The sequence below is a fragment of the Polypterus senegalus genome, chromosome 9 (genome assembly GCF_016835505.1).
Source record: "Polypterus senegalus isolate Bchr_013 chromosome 9, ASM1683550v1, whole genome shotgun sequence".
In the NCBI taxonomy this organism is placed as follows: domain Eukaryota; kingdom Metazoa; phylum Chordata; class Cladistia; order Polypteriformes; family Polypteridae; genus Polypterus; species Polypterus senegalus.
This window is the reverse complement of record NC_053162.1, coordinates 87,604,486-87,617,719: the sequence shown is the minus strand read 5'-3', so window position 1 is coordinate 87,617,719 and position 13,234 is coordinate 87,604,486. Positions and strand designations below refer to the sequence as shown.

At 38.5% G+C, this 13,234-nt stretch overlaps 1 protein-coding gene across 2 annotated transcripts in view; it reads left to right on the top strand.

Annotated features, from left to right (window-relative positions):
• Nucleotides 1-2,636, top strand: part of def8 (differentially expressed in FDCP 8 homolog) — a 44,588-nt gene extending 41,952 nt beyond the window's left edge. For both annotated transcript variants that reach the window (XM_039763404.1, XM_039763405.1), the window contains exon 12: nucleotides 636-2,636. In XM_039763404.1, the coding sequence (XP_039619338.1) occupies nucleotides 636-726 (91 nt within the window). In that variant the 3' untranslated portion in view covers nucleotides 727-2,636. The remainder of the gene's footprint in view (nucleotides 1-635) is intronic.
• The last annotated feature ends 10,598 nt before the right edge of the window (nucleotides 2,637-13,234 follow it).

The following is a 13,234-nucleotide window of genomic DNA, read 5'->3' as shown; positions in this document are numbered from 1 at the left end:
TCAGTAGAGAAGCATATTTTAACATTTTCCTTTGCTGTTCAATTTTACAAAATTATTTTTTACATAACATATGTACAATATTCTACTGTCCCTTAACATAGCCACAATTCTATACAAGGACAGACAAATTAAAAATTGTTACATACACAAGAGATTGAGGTGTAAAGTTTCATTTGTCTATAAAGTGCAAATATTTTTCCTTTTTATTTCTGGCACTTATTTCTGTGTATATATTAACTTCAGATTTTTTAGTGTTTACAAATGTAATTAACTAAAATGCAAAATTATTTTTTATAATAATACTAGTTTTTGTGTTCTCTTCCTTAATTTTATGTGAGCATAAAAACTGGGAAAATTATCTGAAAATATTACAAAACCTATCCGTGTCCCTAAATTTAAAGACCCTGAAATAGGTCTCCTGTCATAATTTAACAAAATGTTGTAAAACATGTTGCAGTTATTTCCTTGTAAATAACTAAATCGGGCCAGTACCATTGGTGGCAGTGTGATTATCCTGTATTGTGGCAATACAGTAGTTCTTCATGCTGTATCTGAATTTTGTGTTTCATAAATGGATGCATTTTAACTATAAATATTTTATTTAAAGGATTTACAATGTTGTTTTTTGCTTCCAGAGACTGTTACTATGACAACTCTACCACTTGCCCAAAATGTGCAAGGATGTCGGAACGCAAGCAAACTGTGCCTGATGTTTGTGAGAAGTGAGAAGTTAATGCCACCATCTGATCTCTTCAGCAGTAATGACTTGCAGCAGATGTCAGATACAGTAGGTCTGAGAACACGATACAGAGTAAATTTGAGACTTATTACATTTTGTAAATTTTTAGTATAAATATCACTGCAGGGTACAAGATTGTTATGTTGTTTGCATGTAGTGAACTCCATCTTCACTTTGAAAGACAATATTTTATGAAAATTAAAGCTATTTTTCCCTAATTTTATTTTGTTACTTGCCTTGTATTAAAAGAGCATGGCATTTAATGTTAAATTTATACAATTTTTTTAGTACACTTGGTTTATGTTAACCTTTTTGACAGTAAACTGAAAAGACACTTTATTTGGAGATGAATTCAATATTGAGAAGACCTGAGTTCTATTTTGAAGTATTTATGAAGAGCTAAAACATTCCCTTTATGAAAACTGACAATGCACTGAATATACTGAAGTTCAAACTAGTATTTAGTGTGAAACTACACATTGTTGTGTTAAATGTAGGAAAGGGTTTACCACATTTAAAAGTCTCTAATGGTTGACAGCAAAATGAATATGTTAGAGGCTGAAATTGCAGTATAACCATGCAGCCAGTGCAAAGAACACTACAAATGCAGTGGGGTAATTTTCCTATAGTGTGAGAAAAGGGCAGTTGCTGTTTTGTTTCGAAAAGATAAATCTCATGCAAAATAACTGAAACAATGTTTAAAAAATGATCTGGCTACAGTAATATTCAATTTTTGTCAAATCACAAATATATATGTGTTCAGATCAGCTATAGCGCCCACAGTGCATTGCTGCCTTTTGATACCAAATTAATCTTTGGCTTCTTCTGACCATAAATTGGTTTGAAGATTTTAAAGTATATACCTCTGTGAAGATCAATGTTTCAAAAACCTGCTTTATATTAAATTCATCCAATTTAATTATGCTTTAAAAAATCACTTTTGTCATAAGAGATTAATACAGCAGGTACATGCTATCACACTGATTTGCCTTTTTCCCCAAAAATTGAATGACCTAATTAAAATGTATAGTTAATCTAATATACTAATTATGTCCATATTTAAACAGTTTTTATGACAGTAGCAAATGCTTGAGCCTGCTATAATATTTAGCACCCTGATAATTAACCATTACCTCAGGAAGCAATCAAATGATATTAGCTGTTAGGCTGCACTTTTATTTAATGCTATCCTAGCAGCTTAATTATTGCACAGAAAACTACATTTAGCTTAGATGTGTTGCACTTTACTTAGGAAATGGGTTAAAAGCAATGATTTAAAAGAACAATAAAATAAACACCTGTCTCCTGAAAAGTATTGTTCTCAGTGTGTTAGCCATGATATATTTGGCATCTTCAGATGATGGGAATTTCTTAAATGTTCATGTACAGAATAAATCATGTGTACCTCAGTTATTTAAATGAAAATGTGCATGTCCCGATTTTAGAATTTATTCTAGCCTCAAAGAAAACACAAACATAAAAATGTATTTTGTGTGTGTGTTTTTTAAAATATAATACAATAATCATTATAACTGGAATTATTTACTATTTGAACTATCGTAAAATCTATCCAAACCTAAATACACAAAAGGCATGCTTTATCTAAGGGTAAATATACTGTATTTTTTGTTTATAAATGCAGAGTTAATACACTGTTCAAAGTGTTACATGGAGTTATTTTTTATTCCATTTCTACATTGGTAAGTTATGTATAATACTCATAATATACATGTACAGTGAAATAAATGCAACTGTGTAATTGTTTTCAATAATATGTGAAATGTTAATTTGAAGTAAACTTGTATTTTATGCTTGTGAATGTACTTGTGTTAAATTTTGACAGTAATCCATGTACTGTAAGGTGCTGTGCATGAATAAAATGCAAATAATAATGAAACTGTTCTCTGCGCTATTGATTACAATTGAGTGTTGAATTTAAAACTGAGCACTTGACGCTTTGTTATCCTGGATTCAAGATTATAATCTCAGTTTTATGTCACAATGGTGGTGACTTTGGTGGGTCATTTAATTATAAAATGTCATGGCCCTGTTTTTAGTTTTTTATCTGTTGCTTCTAATTAAAGTTGCTTAGTGTTTTTTTATAATCTGGATTAACTTTTACCTCCTTAAATTAAAGAGCACATTATACATTCACTTGCGTGGAACCGTTTTGTTATAAATTGTTACAATGGGAAAAAAATAACAAAAGATAGCTTATAGTATGTTTCATGTTGCTTACAAATATACACATATTTGAAAACCTCACATTGGGTAGATGCTTGAATATTTAAAAAATGCCATCACACCATGGCAAGAAGACAAATAAATACTGATTTATAGTAAACGGTCACACACTGGTCATCCTCATTTTGCTTTTCAGTTGTGCATTTTTGAAAAGTAAGATAATTAGGTGGAACAATTTGTAATAATTTCAATTATTAAATTAAATTCATATTTCTCATGAATAATATGAATTTTGACAATAATGTAAGTTTAAAGAAGAATAAAAAGAAACAACTTCCAGGAGCTAGTCTCAAAACATTTAAGAAAAATACCCACCATCATAAGCCATTATCACTAACAATGACAAGACAGGGTTTATCTGCTGACAAAGTGGTGCTAGGATAACAGTCTTACCTTTAATATCAGCAAAACTTAGATGCTGACCAAAGGCTTCAGAAAGTATATAGCAGAGTCCACGAACGTCTACATCTGTGGTGATGCTGTTGAATGAGTGAGCAGTTTTAAATGTCGTGGATTGACTATCACTGACAAATTGAAGTGGGAACAACACATTTCTTTTAAAAAGTCTCACTAATGCCACTATAGATGCCTAAGGGAAGATTGCATGTCTCCAACTGTTTTCACAAACTTCTACAGGTGCACATTGGAGTCCATACTTGCATCCTTGGTACAGCACCTGCTCAATTTGAGAGCATCAAGCACTGCAGTAGGTAGTGAAGATGGCACAAAATATTACCAGTATCTAGCTGGAGATATACACCAAGAGTTGCTTTAGATAGGCAAATGACATAATTAAAGACCTCAGCCATCCTGGTTAGTCAATTTTCTTACCCCTCCTTTCAGGTATACAGTACAGAACCTTTGGCACTTGACTGGTTTCTGTACACATGTCCATATGTTATAATAACAAGTATTGTAACATAAAAACACTGATAGTGGGTTAATGGGTGTGCATATCACATAGTAAATTAGAAAACCAGAGGGCATCATGATTTTGGATTGCCTATATGCCAATTTGATGTGCGGGGGGGGGTTTGGGGGTGTTTTTTTTGAAACAAGGCAAAAGACCATAATCCTCAAAATGCAAGCTTTCTTATATTTGCAAAATAAAGTTCTGTCCTTTTCAGAATCAGGGTCCAAAAAAAAATGGAAAGGAAAAGCAGGGGCAATGAGACGTGATTTTCTTGGAAGTTCTCGGAAGACACTTAAAAGACCCGCGACACAAACAATATCAAATAAGAGCACGGCCAGCAAAACACTCAGTCGTGTAAAGGAACGTAGCACACACAGATCCTGTGCTCTCAGCACATATAAAGCATATAAGGACAAAACGTTCTAGATGAAATGTCAATGACTAAGCAAAGAAGAAAGAACAGCGTGTAGAAAAGAGACCCAAAAGCGTTGGAGAGAAAAAATGGCAGATAAGAGATTATGAAAGCAGTGGAATTCGAAAGGCTCAAACAAACGATGGCACAATACACATGCAGAGAAAGGTAAACAATATGAAAGCAGTATCAAAAGTGTTGTAGCGTCCTAGCCAGGTTGAAGCCATTTTTGTTTTAAGTGACTGTTTAGCCTGATTGAGGGAGGGCGGAGTACAGCACGGAAGACTAATAGTTGGGTACTGATTGATGTGGTAGGGGGGAGGTGGGACACGGGAGAGGAGGGGTTGGAAAGGGTGCTAGAAAGTTGTGTTTGGGGCTACGAAGTCGGTGATTGTTGAAGTAAAACTTTTGTGACACTTTATTATGTCAGTCACAACAGTATAAAAAAAGACAGTCAAGATAGCATTAGTGCAAACAAAAGAAAATTAATCATCAGGACCAGGTGTAATTGAAAAAATAGCAGGACAAAGCGAGGTCAGAAATAAAAGGCAAAGAGCAGAAAACAAAGTCTTTTCGCCTTCGCATCATCCAATGCACAAAACGTAGATTTACACAATAATGGACCATACGCTATGAGAATCTGTGGTTCCGCAACAGTTTTGGCAATGACAAGTTTAATTTCAAAGAAAACACAATTTGGTCAGGTGTACATTTATGATCACGGAGAAGCGATGCAAATTTTAACAGTGACAAGAAAGGTAATATATATATATATATACTGTATATTCCGCGAATAACATTAGACACCAAAGGAGATCTTGATATGCCATCTATATGTATGTATGTATGTGTGTGTATATATATATATATATATATATATATATATATATATATATATATATATATATATATATATATATATATATATATATATATATATATATATATAGTCAAGGGTGCCAGGGGCCACGACCTGGCCGGGACGCTTTGGAGGACCGGAAGTGGGCGTGTGCCCATCTGGGATCACTTGGGGGCCACGGGTTCAGGGCGTGGAAGCCCCACCCTGTAGGGGCCCATGGTCACCGCCAGGGTGTGCCCCAATGCCTTGGGGACCCTGGACCTCAGCACTTCCGCCACACCAGGAAGTGCTGGGGGGAAGAGAAGCAGGGACACCCGGAGAGCTTCCGGGAGAACAGCTGGCACTTCCTCCACACTGGGGAGTGTCAGCGGGAGATTGCCACACATCCAAGTGTGGATAAAAGGGGCCGCCTCCCTTCATTCGGGGCGAGAGTCGGGAGCGGAGAGGACTGAGCTGGAGAAGGCAAGGAGGCGGCCTGAAGAGAGTGAGAGAAAAGCATTGTGTGGCCAGGACTTTGGAGGTTTTGTGGTGCACTTATTGTAAATATTAGTGTAAATAAACGTGTGTTTGAGTGACAAAGATGGTGTCTGCCTGTCTGTGTCCGGGTCAGCCTCCACTATATATATATATATATATATATATATATATATATATATATATATATATATATATATATATATATATATATATATATATATATATATGTAAAAAATATGTGTGTGTCTCTGGGGCACTCCATTCACTGCTGTGCTGGTGCCTCGCACTGCTGTGCCAGGTCGTTACACAATTATTTTTTAATGGGTCCCTGCCTTGGAACAGGCAGAGTGTCTCATCTGGGATGCCAGTGTAACAAAAGGTGCTATATAGGAACTGACACAGACTCACATTGGAGGCATTTATAAAAACAATTAATCTTTTATTTTTCTTCACCTGTGGGGCACGTTTTCCCTGTGTCCCACAGGAACAACACAGTCCCAAATCACCACACAAAACGCCACACTCTTCTCCTTTAATCACCACTCCTCTCCGTCAACCTTCACCCTCCTTCTCCCAACTCTTGCCCTTGAGTGTTGGCTGCTGGCCCCTTTTAGAATCTACCCAGAAGTCCTTCAGGTGGTTGACTGCCGAGGTCCGGCTGCACTTCTGGGTGTGGCGAATACACCGTTCATAAGGGCTCAGGAGTCCCAGCTGCAGCACTCCCTGGCGGCACCTTCAGGACCCAACAGGGCTACACCCAACTCCAATTCCCATGGAGCCCTGCGGGACACTGAGGCACCGTTCCAACCCAGGGGGGCTGCCATCTAGCATCCTGGGGGAGGTATTGCACACTCCATGGCTGCTCCCCTTGAAAATATAGCGAAGGCTACATGAGACCTATAAGACCCCCAGCCGGGGTCTGCCACAATAAAAAGCAAAAATCAAAAGAGGTGGCATTACAATAAGTGGTCTTGAGCACTATACTGCACTTTGGATTGGGCATCCATCACTTAAAATCTAGTATTTCAAGAACAGAGGGGAATGTTCAAACCAGTGTGTTTCTTTGTGCCAGTCCCAAGTCTGGATAAACTGGGAGGTTTGCGTCATGAAGGGCATCCGGTGTAAAATTTTGCCAGATCAATATACAGACAACGATACAAATTTCCATACTGTATCGGTCGAGGCCCGGGTTAACAACGGCTGCCACAAGTACTGTTAGCCAACAGGGTGCTGGTGGAAATTGGGCTACTGTTGGCCTAAGAAGGAGAAGAAGAGGGGGGAGACATGTCTGGAGGCAGGAGGACAGGAGGAAGGTAAAGAGAGTGGAACTGAGGGTAGGAACTTTGAATGTTGGCAGTATGAATGGTAAGGGAAGAGAGTTAGCTGATGTGATGGAGAGAAGGAAGGTTGATATACTGTGCATACAAGAGACTAAATGTAAGGGGAGTAAGGCCAGGTGGATCGAAGGTGGATTCAAATTGTTCTATCATGGTGAGGATGGGAGGAGAAATGGAGTAGGTGTTATTCTGAAGGAACAGTATGTCAAGAGTGTTTTGGAGGTGAAAAGAGTATCAGACAGAGTAATGATTATGAAGCTGGAAACTGAAGGTGTGATGATGAATGTTGTTAGTGCATATGCTCCGCAAGTTGGGTGTTCGATGGATAAGAAAGAAAATTTCTGGAGTGAGTTGGATGAGGTGATGGACAATGTACCCAAGGGATAGAAAGTGGTGATTGGTGGTGATTTCAATGGACATGTTGGTGAAGGGAACAGAGGAGATAAGGTGGTGATGGGAAAGTATGGTGTCAAGGAGAGGAATGAAGAAGGTCAGAGGATTGTGGAATTTGCAGAAAGGATGGGCATAGCTGTGGTGAATATGTACTTTAAAAAAAGAGTTGAACATAAGGTGACGTACAAGAGTGGAAGAAGATGCACACGGGTAGATTATATCCTATGCAGAACAGTCAATCTAAAGGAGATTAAAGACTGCAAAATGGTGGCAGGGGAGAGTGTAGTCAGGCAGCAGAGGATGGTGGTCTGTAGGATGATGCTGGAGATCAAGAAGAAGAGGAGGAGAGGGAGGGCAGAACAAAGGATCAAATGGTGGAAGTTGAAAAAGGAAGACTGGAAGGTTGAGTTTAGAGAGGAGGTAAGACAGGCACTGGGTGGCAGTGAAGAGTTGTCAGACAGCTGGGCAACTGCAGAAGTAGAAATAGTGACAACAAGATGTGTACTTGGTGTGACATCTGGACAGAGGAAGGAGGAAAAGGAAACCTGTTGGTGGAATGGGGACATACAGGAGAGTATACAGAGGAAGAAGATGGTGAAGAAGTGGGATGGTTAGAGAGATGCAGAAAGTAGACAAGAGTACAAGGAGATAAGGTGCAAGGTGAAGAGAGAGGTGGCAAAGGCTAAAGAAAAGGCGTATGATAAGTTGTATGAGAAGCTGGACACTAAGGATGAAGAAAAGGACCTGTACCGATTGGCTAGTCAGAGGTACCAAACTGGAAAACATGTGTTATTTGGGTGAGGTGTCCCTCTTCCTTATGCTGCCTCCTCAGCACACCACCGCATAGAAGAGAGCGCTCGCCACAACCGTCTGATAGAACATCTGCAGCATCTTATTGCAGATGTTGAAGTACGCCAGCCTTCTAAGGAAGTATAGTTGACTCTGTCCTCTCTTGCACAGAGCATCAGTATTGGCAGTCCAGTCCAATTTATCATCCAGCTGCACTCCCAGGTATTTATAGGTCTGCAATCTCTGCACATAGTCACCTCTAATGATTACGGGGTCCAGGAGGGGCCTGGGCCTCCTAAAATCCACCACCAGCTCCTTGGTTTTGCTGGTGTTCAGTTGTAGGTAGTTTGAGTCACGCAATTTAACAAAGTCCTTGATTAGGTTCCTATACTCCTCCTCCTGCCCACTCCTGATGCAGCCCACGATAGCAGTGCCATCAGCGAACATTTGCACGTGGCTGGACTCCAGTCACATACAGTCAACTCAAGAAGTATACGCCCCCTTCATAAAACTGAACAAAAATAAATGTATGCAAGAAACACAAAAAGACATATTTTGGGCACAGTTATATGGGGAACCAGTATATTTTTATTTTAATACATGAAACATTGATTGATTTCTTCAAAATATAGATTTCAAAATTATTGGCACTCCTACAATTAATATTTACTGAAAGGATAATAGCACTGAAACTAATCCAATAAAGTGTGAGAAGGCTGGAGGGACCCTGGACCACAACCCTACAGTTTTTCAACAGGATTCAGGTCTGCAAAACATTAATTTCTGTGTTGATTTTAATATCTGCTTGGGGACAAAGTCTTATTGAAAGGCTGTAATGAAGTCTCAACTTATGGGCAGAGGTAACCAGTTTTTGGGCTAAAATATCCTGGTACTTAGTAGAATTAAGTGGTAAGAAGAGTTCTTGGAATAGAACCATTAATGGCCAACCAAAGTATTTTATTATGGATATCAGGTGTTTTTCTACATATGCAGTCCTCTTTTATCATCAAACATACTTATGGTGTGCATGGCCATAAATTCACTTTTTGATCTTATTTCATTAAGCTCAGCTCAGTAAGGTCATCTTCATGCATCATTATCACCAAAATGTTGTATTCATTAAGCTGACTGTTAGCATACAACTGATGAGCATTGTCTCAGCAAGTGCCTCACAGATGATGTTTGGACCAAACTTATGAAGGTGACACCTGCAGAGCCCAGGGAGAGGAGATTGCAATGGGGGATGGTTTGAATGGGCATGTTGGAGCCCATGCTGATGGTTATCAGGGAGGTTTTGCTTCAGTACCAGGAATATTGAGGGAAAGAAGAGTAATTGAGTGTGGAGATGTGTTGGAAATGATTGAGTGTAACACCATGTTTAAGGAGGAAAACAAGTTTGGGACATATGAATCTAATGGTGTATGGAGTATGACCAGCTGTTGGCTCGTGAGAAGTGTGGATCAGCACATGGTGTCTTCTAGTTCGAGGCACAAAGAAAAGCAAAGAGGAGTTATATCCCACAGCTGAGAGTCTGCAATTTGAAGGCTTATAGTGTACTGTATGAAGAAAATTTGCTTAAAAATGGTGATGTCTTTCATGCAGTATTTTTCAAAACCTTGCTGACATGGAGGTGATGTGCAACACTCGATTCTGAATATTAATAACCTTAAGATTCCACTAAACTATACACTTCTGAAATTGTGATAATTGGAAATTTTTATGATGTCTTTCTCCGTCTTCCTTACTGTGCATGAAGACCCATGCGGCGTTCTCTTGGCAATTGTGCAACTGTTCCAAACTACTGAAACATTTTATCACTGTGACTGTGTTTAGTTGTATATTCAATGGTTTATTCATTATTCTATACATGCTGCCTGATCTGTGTTTATCAATAAACATCTTTGACCTGAGGGCTGTTCCACGAAGCGAGCTAACCTCAAAATCCAGGTTTATTTCGATAATCCCGGTTTAATTTCTCAAAATTCGGTTCCACGAACGAGGCTAACCTGAAGCTCCGCTTAATTACTATGCCAACATATGCTCTTGGACAAGCCTGCTCTGTGGCAGGTTAGTTGTGAAGCTTAGCTTAGTTTGATGAATATGATTGGACAAGCCATGTGATGTCACAGCACGACATTCTGCGGGGCTGGGATTATTCTGCTGCTGTTCACTCCCTCTTTCGCACACATCGACCCTCCAATATAAAATTATTACAGATTACATGCAGGCGATTCTAATTACTTAGAAAGTATAAAATGACAAGGAGTGCATTGAAGGCTTTTACATGAATAACCATGGCGTGCCCATTTATTCATAATCCAGTTGATGAGGGAGCGAGGCTCATTCGTAGAGCTTTAAGGCAACAGGTTCCACAATTACTTCGGCCCAGGATAGATCCGTTGCATTTTGCGGATGATTATTTATACGAGCGCTATAGATTTAGTAGACACAGTATTGCATATTTGTGTCAGTTATTGGAACCTTACATTTCTAAAATCACACGTCGCTCTAAAGCCCTTACGGTTGCACAGTCTTTGTGTATCGCTTTGCGTTATTTTGCCAGTGGTTCATTTCTGTACAGTGTGGGGGATGCTGAACATTTAAGCAAAGCTACAGTGTGCCGTGAAATCAGGAAGGTTTGCGTTGCATTAAAGGCCTTTTAAATATATTCATTACCTTTCCTGGCCACCGAGGAATTCTTGCCATTAAGGAAACTTTCTTTGGAATTAATGGTGCTTAATCTTTAAACATCTACTCATTTACAGCACATAAATCATTACCTGATAAGTAACTGAATTTAATTTGTCAGGCTTTCCTAACGTCATTGGAGCCATTGACTGTACACACGTGAGGATAAAGGCTCCAGCAGGTCCAACAGAGCCTGATTACATAAACCGCAAATCATATCACAGTATTAATGTACAGGTAAGTACTGATAATATCTCACATTTATATACAAGAGGTGAAAGTGTAGTCGTCCAACATTAGCAATGTATGTCATTACCATTTCCTAAAATGTTTCAGATGGTATGCACTGCTGAACATCTAATTTCAAACATTGTGGCAAAATGGCCAGGATCAGTACATGATGCCAGAATTTTTCGAGTCTTCACTGGCTCAAAGCCTCAGACAAGGCAAGTCAACTAAAATTCACAAATATACTATAGTTTATTATACTACAGTCTAATGTGTCTACTTTCCATTATAGGAATTTTTCCTGGTGTGCTGCTTGGTGACAGAGGATACCCATGTCTACCGTTTCTTCTCACACCATATACAGATCCTGCAACACAAGCAGAAAGACATTTCAACCATGCCCATTGTAAGACAAGGGCACGCATTGAAATGACATTTGGACAGTTAAAATCCAGGTTTAACTGCCTGCGGCATCTCAGAGTTACACCAGACAGAGCGTGTGACATTGTAGTAGCCTGTGCAGTTTTGCATAATGTGGCAATACTGCAGCAGGAGCGTATGCCAATAATGACGCATTCTTCACTTGCTGCCAGGACCTTTTCGTTCCACTCATGTTGCTCCTGAAACCAAGCATTATTAATAATTATATTAATAATTACAATTATATATCACTTTTTATCCAAGATGAACCCATATAATTAACATGCTGTCCTGTTTATCAATGTGTTAAAATAACCTTAAAGTACCTTACAACTGGTAACAAAATGCATATGTAAAAGGAAATTTTAATGACTATACATTTTGAAGGCTTGAAACTGTTCTCATTTAGTTGTTAAATAGTTTGACATCCTTAACACAAAAGTTACTAAAATCATGTTCTTACGCATTTAACTTGTCAGCTATTTTCTGCCATGCAGCCTCACGAGCTTTGATAATACAGCTCGTGTTCCCCTTTCTAGTTATTATAGCTTTGTAGTCCTCATAGGCTTGTAATAATAATTCTTGCTCCGCCTGCGAAAAAAACGCAGCCCTTTCCTTAGTTTCCATTCTTACTTATCCAGCATCGATTAACAAGGCTGCCTTTTATATCGCGTGGACGCGCACGAGCCTCGCTTATCAAGCTTGGCTTGAATTAGCGGAGATTAAATACACCTGAATTTTGTTTAAGTGAAACTCAATGAGCCTGAAGTGAACTGTTAGGCTAACTCAAGCGAGGCTATTACAAATAATCCTCGATTTTATAAGATCGCTTCGTGGAACAGCGAACGCTGGATGCCAAAGGGATTTTATAGGCGTGTACAGTCCTATTCATACCACTAGGGAACAGGAAGCAATGAATAGCAACAATACACTTCCTGGATACTAAAACCAACTAGAAAGCGTGGGATTTCACAACACGCTCCGCTTTGTTTAGTTTTATTTTAAATATTCTTGAGGGGTCGAAATTATTGGCATCCCTATGAATTTAGTAAAATAAAATACTACTCAGTAACCAAAATTAGAATGTCATTTATTGGTACGGAGGCAGTGTCCATAGTCTTAAGTAGAATATTTATATCAGGATTTATAATGTTTATATCATATAGGCACTTCTTACTCACTTTTATGAAGCGTGTTAATAATCATTGGTTTTACTGTATAATCGTTAAACTGGAACACAAAACTCAATTGCACCCAGAGACGTAAATCGAAACACGGTCAACATGTTACTTTGCATACCAAATAAAAACAAAATCACCTATAAATTATTATTGTGTCCGCTTGTTCAGTAAGCCAAGTTCAACAATTGCACTTAGTACATCATTTTGTAACACGTTTTTCGACATACGTCTTTTTTCTTAATCTTAAAGAAAAGTAATCCCATTAATGTATTCCCAATTTCAAAACATTTTAATCAGACCGTACAGTTTTTTTCCGGCTATGGGGCTTTCCGAAGGACCCCTTCCGTGACGACTTTTAGTATATGCAGTTATGAACCTGCCTAAAATATTTTAAAACTGGTCATTTTTAAAGATGACCATAATTATACTAAATGTATTAGTGTATAAAGCATACAGCTCTGCTGTCACGCATGAGCAAGGCACGATATGATAAAGTTTGAGCAGTTTTTATTCAGGCGCTGTATTGGGCACCATTTTCCATATCTGCACTGACA